This window comes from Bos indicus, chromosome 24, assembly GCF_029378745.1.
Source record: "Bos indicus isolate NIAB-ARS_2022 breed Sahiwal x Tharparkar chromosome 24, NIAB-ARS_B.indTharparkar_mat_pri_1.0, whole genome shotgun sequence".
NCBI lineage: Eukaryota > Metazoa > Chordata > Mammalia > Artiodactyla > Bovidae > Bos > Bos indicus.
In genome coordinates, this window is record NC_091783.1 from 20,747,875 (window position 1) to 20,759,886 (window position 12,012).

General features: G+C 45.5%; 1 protein-coding gene across 12 annotated transcripts in view; it reads right to left on the reverse strand.

The window, feature by feature from the left end:
* The window catches only part of FHOD3 (formin homology 2 domain containing 3), a 522,587-nt gene that overhangs the window by 36,024 nt on the left and 474,551 nt on the right, over positions 1–12,012 (reverse strand). For all 12 annotated transcript variants that reach the window (XM_019986698.2, XM_019986697.2, XM_070778524.1 and 9 more), the window contains 3 exons: positions 6,826–7,008; positions 4,881–5,000; positions 3,687–3,848 (listed from right to left, as the gene is read on the reverse strand). In XM_019986698.2, the coding sequence (XP_019842257.2) occupies positions 3,687–3,848; positions 4,881–5,000; positions 6,826–7,008 (465 nt within the window). The remainder of the gene's footprint in view (positions 1–3,686; positions 3,849–4,880; positions 5,001–6,825; positions 7,009–12,012) is intronic.

Below are 12,012 nucleotides of genomic sequence, written 5' to 3' on the forward strand. Positions count from 1 at the left end.
AAGGCTGCCTCCCGAGAAGGTGATGGCACCCCACTCCAGTCCTCTTGCCTGGAGAATCCCAGGGACAGAGGAGCCTGGTGGGCTGCAGTCTATGGGGGCGCACAGAGTTGGACACGTCTGAAGTGACTTAGCAGCAGCAGCAGCAAGGCTGCCTCATCTGGCTGCCTGCTGCACTGATGGCACCACCGTGATCTGAGCCTGCACACTACTTCATGGCCTCAGATCCTATTACTGGCCCCACTTCCTGGGGTAGAAACTGTTGCACAGAAAGGTTAAGGAACTTGCGAGAGGCCACACAGCTGGGAGGTGGTGGAGCTGGCATTTGAACCCAAATATCTCTGGCTCCAGAGTCTAAGTTTGTAACAATCAGGTCTTAAGTCTAGGTTTGTCCCTAAAATATCCCACCCCAGGCAGAGAGCTGGCCTGGCCTTCTGTTGCAAGCAGGAAGTCATTGCCAGGAAGCCCTCTCCTGACAACAGGCCCAAACGGGCCACTTTCCGTGTGTACGAGGACACAGAGCTGTGCTGTGAGGCAGTCAGATCTTATCAAGTCTGGGCTGGAGCAGGGCAACTCAGGGACAAGAGCCAGGGCTGCAGAAGGGACGGCATGGGGAAAACACACAGTGTGTCAAATTGTTTGACACTCACACCTTCAAAATGTAAAGCCAGCAATCCTTCCCTTTGAATGTGAGCCAGCTTTAGTGACTTGGTTCTAATGAAGAGAATGTAAAAGCTAGTTCATAAAAAGGGATGAGCATCTGCATGGACCTCTGTGCGCTCTATCCAGATCACATACTTTGGGAAAGACCATCTGCTATGTCATGAAGACACTCAAGGAGCCCTGGGCGAGGCGCACGTGGGAGGAAACAGTCTTCTCTCTAAGAACCAGCAGGGGAGTGAACCACCATGGGGAAAACTTCTCCAGCCCCAGCTGAGCTTTCAGATGATGGCAGCCTCAGTTGAAATGTTGACTGAAACTCCAGAAGAGAATTGGAGACACAACCATTCATGAAATGTTTCTTATTGTCTATTATGGGTTGAAATGTGTCACGCCAAGATTCATATGTTGAAGTCCCAAGCCCCAGTATATCAGAATGTGACTTGATTAAGAAATAGGGTCATTACAGATGTAATTAACTGAATTAGGATGAGGTCACACTGGAGTAGGGTGGACCCCTAGTCCAATATGACTGGTATCCTTACAAGAAGTGGACATCTGGATGCAGACACACAAGGAGAACATCATGTGAAGGTGAAGGAAGAGGCTGGGGTGATTTCCAGGAGAGAGATATGGCACACATTTCTCTTTCAAGAGCAACTTACCCTGCCAACAACTTGATCTCAGATTTCTGGCCTCTAGAACGGTGGAACAAATTATTTCTGTTTTCCTAAGTCACCTAGTTTGTGGTGCTTTGTCACAACAACCCTAAGAAACTAATACATTATCCTAAGCCATTAGCTTTGGGGGTTATTTGTTACTCAGCTGTAGATAACTAACACAAGGGAGAGCCTGCACTGACACCTGCCTTCACTTCTGGAGCTGTGAGGTCAGGTCAGCGACCACTTGTCACTATTTCTCTTTGAAAGGTAACCTGACTTGTCAGCACTGCACAAGTCAGCCACCCCGCCTCAACCTCTATAGGAGCAGCCAGAACTATGCCCACCTCTACTTACTTCCCCCCAAGCCCTGGTGGGACAAAGTTTTCCTCCAGACACTAGAGTTACCTGCTCCTTGTGGGGTTGCAATGATGACCCCCAAAGCAACACGTCAGGGGATGGAATGAATGTGGCTGGGGAATCCCTGATGTAGGCTGTGTACCTGTCTACACAGAAGGTGCCCCTCAATGTCTCCCAACTTTGCGAGTAAAAGCTAAGTGGTGGCAGGGGCCCTCTTGGCCTCCTGTTTGAAGTCACAAGGACTTGGATCAATAGTCATCCTTCAGAATTGCCAAGGATAACAGGGAGAAGAGACCCACAGTTCTGGCTTGTGTAGTCAGGTTTTAAACAAGGAAAGGCCTGAAACGGGGGGCCAGTCTAGTGCAGGGGGCCTAAGCCAGGGCAATTCTTGGCACAAGCAGTCTCCACCCAGTAGAAGGCCCTGGAAAGAACAAAGGACTAGATGTAAAAAGGAAACTGACTTATTCTGGAAATGGGGATCCAGAGGCCAGGAAGACTTCACCTCAAGAATTACTCCTAACAGTCTTCTGAGAAGGTGTTCATGGGGGGATGTCAGAGCAGCAACTAGAAGACCCCTGTTGGGACATTCAGAGGGGCTTTTTGCCTTGGTTAGAATGCTGAAGTAATATTTCTAAAGACTTCAGAACAGGGCTTGGCACAGAGTAAATATGGTGAGAGTGCCTATGAAATAGAAAAGGCTGTCTACTCTGAGTTGCAAGACTGCTGGTCATGCCTGTTTCTGCTTCAAGGAAGGACTACCCATCATGCTGGCTCAGCGCACCCTGCTCAGTGGATCTGGCAGCTGCCAGCTAGGAGAAGGTGAAGGAGGGTCCCAGGCTGCAGGTCCCCAAGAGCCAGCTCTGATGGGGAAGACAGAGAGAGGAGAGCTCCCTGAAGGGGAGCTTAGCAAAGCCTTTCCCCCTTCCTGCCCACCACAGTCTCTCCGATGATCATGTGTGCATGCTCAGTCACTTCAGTTGTGTCCGACTCTTTGTGACCCTATGGACTGTAGCCCGCCAGGCCCCTTTGTCCATGGGACTCTCTAAGCAAGAATACTGGAGTGGGTTGCCATTTCCTTCTCCAGGAGATCCTCCTGACGCTGGGATTGAACACACATATATGACTAGTGTCTCCTGTATTGCAGGCAGATTCTTTACCCACTGAGCCACCTGGGAAGCCCTCCTACAACCATACTAGACTCCAGTGAGTCCCAGAGCTAAATGCAGTTCGGCCAGGTTGTCTTTTCTGCGAGTTTTCCCACACAGGCCTGGCTCCTGTGTCCTACTGAAGACCCTCCCTTCGAGTTCCCTGTTGCTTTCAAGACCCTCACATCTCCTGGTTCTGCTGTATTTGGGATCCTTCTGTGGTTATTTGGCTGCAATAATGCTCCTGCAGCGGGGGCAGCTGGTTGTCCAGCTCTCACCACTAAACCAAAGTTCATGAAGATTTTAACTCTGCGCTAAGCTTAATAGACTGCAGCTAAGGGGCCAATGCTATACACTGTTTACAGCCCCATAAAACTGTTCCCTCGGTGTAAGATCACAGGCATGGCCAACCTGTGAGGGGCAGGGGGCCAGGCGTGCCCTTAGTTCCCTGGCTCCACACCTCACTGCAGGGCCCTATGGAAGTTTTAGGGGGGCCAAAGTGCATCTTTTGGACATTTTTGTCACCTAAAACCAGCTGGGTGGTTTCTCTGCTCTGGAGAAGCCAGCCTGGTGAGTACGGCGGCTGACCAGGGGACGTGGGGTTGGGACTGATTGGGAACGGCAGGCTTGCCTCACATACCTCAGCAGGAAAGAATCTGACAGAGAACCAGAGATGGGAAAGTGATCTCAAAAGTCCATTAGAAACGGCAGGAGGTGAGGTTTATTCACAGACTCTAGAGCAGGTGGTGCAAGCAGCATGTGGGCGTTTCGGTTAACAGGGCCTTCCCTCTGCAGAGATGGCGGGTGCAGACCCCCAGCTCTGGGGGAGAGGGGCCCCACCTGCCCCGCCGTGGCCCGCACGTACCTTGGCTGACCTGGTGACGGCCCCGATCTCCGAGTACAGGTCCGAGCTGTCCGGGAAGTTCTCCACCACCATGGTGCACACGTGGTGGAGAAGTGACTGCTTGTGCACTGTGTCTTTGACTTCTGGAACCTTCTCGAGGTAGCTTAACTCAAACGCTTTGGCCTATTTGGGCAACATAACATAAGAGAATGGAAGAACAAGCTTTTTTCTTTTTCTAGTTGGAGGATAATTGCTTTACAATGTTGTTTTGGTTTCTGCCATACAACAGTGTGAGTCAGCTATAAGTAGACATATGTGCCTCCCTGTGAACCGCCCTCCCACCCCCGCACCCCATCCCACCCCTCTAGGTCGTCACAGAGCGCCAACTTGAGCTCCCCGTGTTATACAGCTACTTCCCACTTTGTTATTTATTTTACATATGGCAATGTCTATGTTTAAAAGCTACTCTCTCTATCTGTCCTACCCCCTTCTTCCCCTGATGTTCTCTATGTTTGCCCTCATCAAAAAAAAATCTATAAACAGTAAGTGCTGGAGAGGATGTGGAGAACAAGTGTTATGCAGGCTCTTAGAAAGGTACAAATGGTTAGAATTAACACCCTCTTGGAGAGTGAAGCATCTCAGGCCACATGCTTCAACGTCCTTAGCGGACCACACAAGCACCAGCCACCCTGATAGTGAAATGAGCCTCCAGCCCTTCCTGACCATGGCCGTCAGCCATGGGCTAGGGCTCTGCTCCTAAATCAGGGTGCTGGGTGTGGGGTTTCTGCCATGTAGGCAGCCACAACTTCCCTAATCCCTTCCCTGCTGGGGATTTTCTACTTCCTGGCTAAAGATAGGCCAGTTTTTTGTTTAAGTGTGTTTACAATGTGTATGGGTACAAATATTTAAGTAATAAGCTCAGGGAGAAAAAGAAGAAAACTGTAGAAGAAAACATTTCCAAAGTCAATTGTGAGAGGAGCCAACCTTCCTAAGGAATAATGTGCTTATTTTTTTACATTTTCTTATTTACAGCAAGATACAGGCTTGAATAAATAGGCCCCGATATTTTAAGGACAAAACCTCTAAATTTTCACCAAAAAACAACATCAGTGAAAATTGTTCAACTGTGCCTCAGAAGATCAGTGATCCACCAGCAAGGGGAGGGAGGGGATTCTGTGACCAGGGAGGTAGGAGGAAAAGGATGGGGAGACTTACATTAGTTCCATTTAGAAAGTTCCCAATGGCTAAGAGAGTAGACAGGATAAAGCCCAAGGTTTTATTGTTCTCCAACTGGTCTATTCCTTCCTTCAGGTCCATAAGTGGTTCTGCCACTTCCTTTCAATTAAAAAAAAATTAGAAGATGATAGAGTGTGCACTTTGGCTTTACTTCATTCACATTTTTGTACAAGGTCATAACCAGTGGAGTCCTCCCAGTGTAAGGCAATCCCATGTGACTGGCACATGCTTCCAGGTATGGAAAAGGGCAGAAAGGTGACAGGAGAAAGTCTGGCCCCAAAGTCTCTTCAGTGGAGACTAGGTGGGTCCCTGTGGCTCACAGGAGCTTGGCTAGGTGTCTTTCCCTTTTTCTGCCCGTCTCCCAAGCTCTCTCCTGACTATGGCTGATGCCTACAGAACTCATCCTTCACATGTTCCTTCAGCGTCTGAATCACAGTCTTCCTCTTTGTCTTTCTCCTCCCAGGCAGGTGACACTGGAAACCGGCATCACTGTCGCAGGACCCAGGTCTCCTAATGTCTACTCTAGGTACCCTGTGGCTGGCCACCTCTTGGCCTGGGTGGCTTTCTAGAAGACCACCATCCTCATGACTCCCACGGCCTTCCTAACTCCCAGTCTCTCGAATGTGTAGCCTGTCCTATAACCTCGTGGCCTCGGTCTCTCCTTCCCTCTGTCCTATTGTTTCATAACAGCCCCCCATCTCAGCGTCCTCACTGAGGCTCTCCCTGAGCACGGACCCCAAAACCAGCAGCTTGGGCTTCATTCATTCCAGCCTTACTTCTGCTCAGCAGGCCCTACCAGTCCCCAGCCAAGGCTGACTTGATGACCAGTTTTCTCCATGAAGTTACTTCACTTTGCTACAGAAAATCACCCGAACATGCCGACTGGTTTTGCAACCAAGTTACCTTAGCCCCTCTAGACTTCATCCCTGTCCAATTAGGGAATGAAGTCAAACACAGCAGTTTCTCCTGAAACACCCTAAGCCAAGAGGTGGCTTAGGGGGTGGTGGTTCAGGCCAAGAGGTGGCCAGCCACAGGGTGTCTAGAGGAGACATTAGCAGACCTGGGTCCTGGGACAGTGATGCCAGTTTCCAGTGTCACCTGCCTGGGAGGAGAAAGACAAAGAGGAAGACTGTGGTTCAGACGCTGAAGGAACATGTGAAGGATGAGTTCTGGAGGCATCAGCCATGGTCAGGAGAGAGCTGACTAACACACTGCTACCTGTGTGCCCCTCAGTAAGGAACGTACTCGTCCTTTACAGAAAGAGGAAGATCACACAGCCTCTCCACCTGCCCCGGGCACTTCTCACTCAAGCTCACCTCCAGCTCGCCGTGCACCCTCCCTGGTTCTCTCCATTGATTTCTTCTGCTTGGTCTGCAAAAACACCTCGTGCCAGACCAGAGACGACGCCTGCTTCTTCTACTTTCTACTAGGATGAGTCTTCCCTGCCTTCACTATCAAAAACCCTTTCCTTCTATGCTCCTTCCAAACTCTTGCAATCTGTCCATCTCAGGTTTTCTACTGAGAGCCTCTCTCAGAGGAGCTCAATGACCTGCTAATTACCACAGTCAACGGCAGTGAGGCGACCATCATCAGACAGAAGGATTACAAGTCACTTTCCATATTGTGTTTTTCTGTATTTTCTACATTGATCATATAGAGTCAGAAAAACATTTATTGGTTGTTTTTTTTTTTTTTTTTTTTTCAACCAGTCAAGTATCTGAGGCTGGTGTCAGGCAGACACTTTAGAATAACCCCTCCGTGGTATAGGCTGTTCAACACTCAGGGTATACACGCCCCCAGCACCATCAACTCACCCTTCAAACCCTGCCTCAGGAATAATACTTCACTACGTTCACCACTAAAAAAATGGACTTTCTCTACCCTGGGGACATAAGACTGGCTGCCTCGCTTCCTAAGTGCTTACCTTTTCTGTAGTTTCATAATCCATTTTGAATGCCCAGAGGTGGAGTCGTGCTGAGAGCTCACTGATGGAGGAGAGTGTCAGGAGGAACTGCTCTGCGCTGCCCAGGGGCACCTCAGGGTTGGCCAGCTGTGCTTCCTGAATCTTCTGCTTCTCCTCTTCCGTGGGAATCATGGTTAGAATTTTCTGGAAAGATGGAAAGATAGCGTATACTCTTAGTGATGGACCCTGTGATGTTTCCAAATTCATATGGTAATTTTCCAGCCAGGTAGGAGAGATACTCTGTTGTCAGGGCTCTTATCATAAACAGGCATTACATACAAATAAACTTTTGAGAAGAGAAGCCCTACGTAGCATCTAAATTCACATTCAATGGTTTTAACATTCCATCTCTCTCTAAATCTCCAGTTTCATAAGCAACTTCCCCAAATTTCCTGAATCTTGTACATGCAGAACATTCCAGGCAAGAAAGGGATGGGAGAAAGGTGAAAGAATAAAAGATTAGACACCAGCTCCCTGTACCTTAAATAAAGTGAAACACGTTAAGAACATATACTTCCTCTCATGGATTAATTTTGGATCTTACAAAAATAAATCATTTCCAAAGAACTCAGATTAACTTTTGTACCACAGATCATACTATAATTTTAATTGTTTTAAATATTCCAAATGTATATCAAGTTTTATATAGAAATTACAACATTTTAACTTATTTAACTTATATGCAGAGTACATCATGAGAAACGCTGGGCTGGAGGAAGTACAAGCTGGAATAAAGATTTCCGGGAGAAATATGAATAAACTCAGATATGCAGATGACACCACCCTTATGGCAGAAAGTGAAGAACTAAAGAGCCTCTTGATGAAAGTGAAAGAGGAGAGTGAAAAGTTGGCTTAATGCTCAATATTCAGAAAATTAAGATCGTGGCATCTGGTCCCATCACTTCATGGCAAATAGATGGGGAAACAGTGGCTGACTTTATTTTTCTGGGCTCCAAAATCACTGCAGATGGTGATTGCAGCCATGAAACTAAAAGACACTTACTCCTTGGAAGGAAAGTTATGACCAACCTAGACAGCATATTCAAAATCAGAGACATTACTTTGTCAACAAAGGTCCATCTAGTCAAGGCTATGGTTTTTCCAGTGGTCATGTATGAATGTGAGAGTTGGAGTATAAAGAAAGCTGAGCGCCTAAGAATTGATGCTTTTGAACTGTGGTGTTGGAGAAGATTCTTGAGAGTTCCTTGGACTGCAAGGAGATCCAACCAGTCCATCCTAAAGGAGATCAGTCCTGGGTGTTCACTGGAAGGACTGATGTTGAAGCTTAAGCTCCAATACTTTGGCCACCTGATGTGAAGAGTTGATTCATTTGAAAAGACCCTGATGCTCGGAAAGATTGAGGGCAGGGGGAGAAGGGGATGTCAGAGGATGAGATGGCTGGATGGCATCACCGACTCGATGGACACGGGTTTGGGTGGACTCCTGGAGTTGGTGATGCACAGGGAGGCCTGGCGTGCTGTAGTTCACCGGATCGAAAAGAGTTGGACACAACTAAGCGACTGAACTGAACATCAAACTCAAGTCTGATTAAGGAACAAACAATGATGGTCCTTACAAAGAGCAATACTTACCTACTAATGGAAACAGTATCACTTTCTGCTTCTATTTGTTTCTGGTAAAAGTCAATTTTGGAAGACAGAGGAAGCAAACAGGTGTCAGAAGGATCATGATTCTTATAGGTTCAAATTCCTCAGTGATTACAGTTTTAATGAAGGTCAAAATTCCCATCATGTGACACTCCACATGCAACATTATTAAATGGAAGGTATCATTATTTTTCTCTCATTTAACAAATGAGATTATCAAAGCAAAGAAATACACACTGCACCATGCTTTTTAGTAACTTACATTAATGCATTAATTCTAAGCAGCTTCAGTTACTGCTCAACAATAGCAAACCTCTGGATTAGGTGTGGGAAGGAGTTCCAGTTCTGGGAGACATGGGTAAGCACTGTCCCACTGAATGAAACTACATGCCCTGGACAGTAGTCAAGGGGCAGCTATTTGAAGACTTTAAAATAAAATCAACAGTAGCAGGTGGACAGAGGGAAAAAAGACCAGAACTGGAAGTTCAGCTGAACTGGTAATGAGTTGACCATTTTCCCTCTGGTATTCCCCAACCTGGGATCAGGCAGCCAAAGTCTGGAAGAGGGTATCAGGGGCAGACAGAGAGCTCCAGGGGAGGCTTCGAGTTCTTTCTCCTGGTGTGGGAAAGGGTCTCCGAGTGGTGACAGCAGGGTTTGCAGGTCCAAAATCTCACGTGAAGGGAAACTTCCTCTCCCATCAGTGGAGCTGTGGCCCCAAGAGGTGGGGCCAACCCCTTTTGCTCTTCTTCTCCACCCTCGCTTGGCTTAGCCCCAGACAAGGGCACAGTGATAGCAAGTGTGTGGCAAAGTGAGGTAACTAAAGTCCCAGCTTTACTAAAAAGGAAGGCCCCAGAAACCCGGAAAGCAATGGGGAGGTCATGAAAAATGAAGAGCCTGCCAAGCAAGGGCACAAAGTGGTTTCAGAACTTCTGAGCTTCTCCCTGAACTGCTCATGTGTGAATCTGACCTTCAACAGCAGGTCAGAGGCTTTGAGACCTGAACTGGACTTTGAAAACTGAGCTGACACTGAGACCATAGTCTGCAGAAGGTAGGTCAGAATCTGTGGCCTGAACTCAAATAGGTGATGGAACAATTCTCAAATTCATTTTATGAGATTAGAATGAGCCTGATAAAAAAAAAAAAACAACTCAACAAATACAAGAAAACTCCAGACCAATATCTTGATGAACCAGATGTAAAAAACCCTTAACAAAATATTTTAGAGTATATAACTAAATGCCAATATTTTAAGATATATAAATCTATTGCTATATTTTATATAGCAATATATTTTAAAATAATCTCAAGGTTGGCTCAATATGAAAAAAAATCAATCAATGCAATTAATCTACCAGATTAACAGTGTGAACAAGAAAATTCACACAGTCATTTCAATTGATGCAAAGAAATTTTGATAAAACTCAATTTCCATTCACAACCAAAAACTCAGGAACCTCTAATAGAAGAAATTTTTCCCACTTGACAGGTGACATTAATGAAAAAAAAACCCACAACTCATTTCATACTTCATGGTGACAGAGAGAATGTTTTCCCTCTAAGATGTGGAACAAGACAAGGTGTCTACTCTCACCATTCTTATTTAACACTGTGTAGAAATCCTGCTGAGGTACATACAATTTCAGAAATACATACAGATTGGAAAGGAAAAGATAAAATTGTCCCCATCTCAGAGGGCATAATTGTCCACATAGAAAATTTTGAGGACTCTACAAAACAGCTTAGTGAGTAAACAATGTTGCATGATACAAGGTCAGTATACAGAAAATCCATTTTATTTCTGTACATTACTAAGGTGCAATCACAAACTAAATTTTTTTTTTAAATACTGTTTACAATGAAATACTTAGGGATGAATCTAACAAAGTATGTGTAGAATGTGCCTGTGGAAAGTAGAAATGCTGATGAAAGCAATCAAAGATGAACTGAGTAAACAGGGGATGAACTGTGTTCACAGACTGAGAGACTCAGCATAGCCAAGATGTTAGTCTTCCCAAAACTGAGATATAAATTTAGCTCAATTCCAATCAAAATAGTATGATTTTTTTGTGGATATAGACAAGCTGCTTTTAAAAATTTTACAGCAAGGCAGAGGACCAAAATAGTCAATCCAAAATAATTCTGGAAAAGGATACCCTTGAAGGAGTCACAAAGACCTACCACAAAGCTGCAGTATTAAGACAGTGTGGCGTGGGCTTCAGGGCAGCATAGATACATAGACTGGTGGGAGAAAACAGGGCGTCCAGCAATAGACTACACAGACACGTTCAGGGCAGCACAGATACATAGATTGGTGGGAGAAAACAGGGCGTCCAGCAATAGACTACACAGACACGGCCCAGGGATTCTGACAAAGGTGTGAAGGCCGTCAAGAGACAAATGGCAGTGTTTTCAACAAATGGTGTTGGGCCAACTGGAATCCATATGCAAAAAGCGAACCTCAGCTGAAACCTACCTTCTAGATAAAGTGTTAGTTGCTCAGTCGTGTCTGACTCTTTGCAACCCCATGGACTGTAGGCCACTAGGCTCCTCTGTCTATGGAACTCCCTAGGCAAGAATACTAGACTGGATAGCCATTTCCTCCTCCAGGGGATCTTCTTGACCCAGGGATCAAACTCAGGTCTCCTGTATTGCAGGCAGATTCTTTACCATCTGAGCCACCAGGGAAGCCCTTCTAGATAAGTTAACCTCCAGAAAACTAGATAACTTCTAGTTAACTAGATAAATTAATTTCTAGATAACACTATCTTCTAGATAAGTTAACTCAAAAGGGATCACAGCTATCAAAATAAAGGTAACACTACAAAACTTTTTGAAGGAAACACAGGAGAAAATCTTTGTGATCCAGGTTACACAGTGAACTCCAAGACATGATAACAAAACAGAATAAGTTAATAAATTAACCTTGATTCAAATTAAACACTTTTTCTCTGTGAAAGACACTGTTAAGAGAATGAAAAGACAAGTTACAGTTCCTCAAAAGATTAAACACAGAGTTATCATATGCCCCAGTGATTCCATTTGTATTTACCCTGGAAAAATCAAAACTTACGTTCACACTAAAACTTGTACTTGAGTATTTGTAGTAGCTTTATTCATAACTGCTAAGAACTGGATGAAGCTGAACACTCTTCAATGGGCAAATAGATGAAGAGTCAGTGGTGTATCCCTACAATGCAATGATACTCAGCAACAAAAAGGAATCAATTGCAGATACACACTGCAACTTGGATGAATCACAAAGGCATCCATCATGCTGAGTGGAAGAAGTCATTCTCAAAAGGTTACTCACTATATGACTCCATGTATGTAACATTTTTGAAAAGCCAAAACCACAGTGATGAGTATAGATTCTTGGTTACCAGGGGCTAGGTGGGTTAAGGGTGTGACTGGAAAGAGCACAAGAGCTTTTTCAGCAGATGGGACTATTTTGAATCTTGACTACAGTGGTCACAGCAGGAATTTATATGTTTTAAACTGGGCTTCCCTGGTGGCTCAGAGGGTAAAGAATCCGCCTGCAATG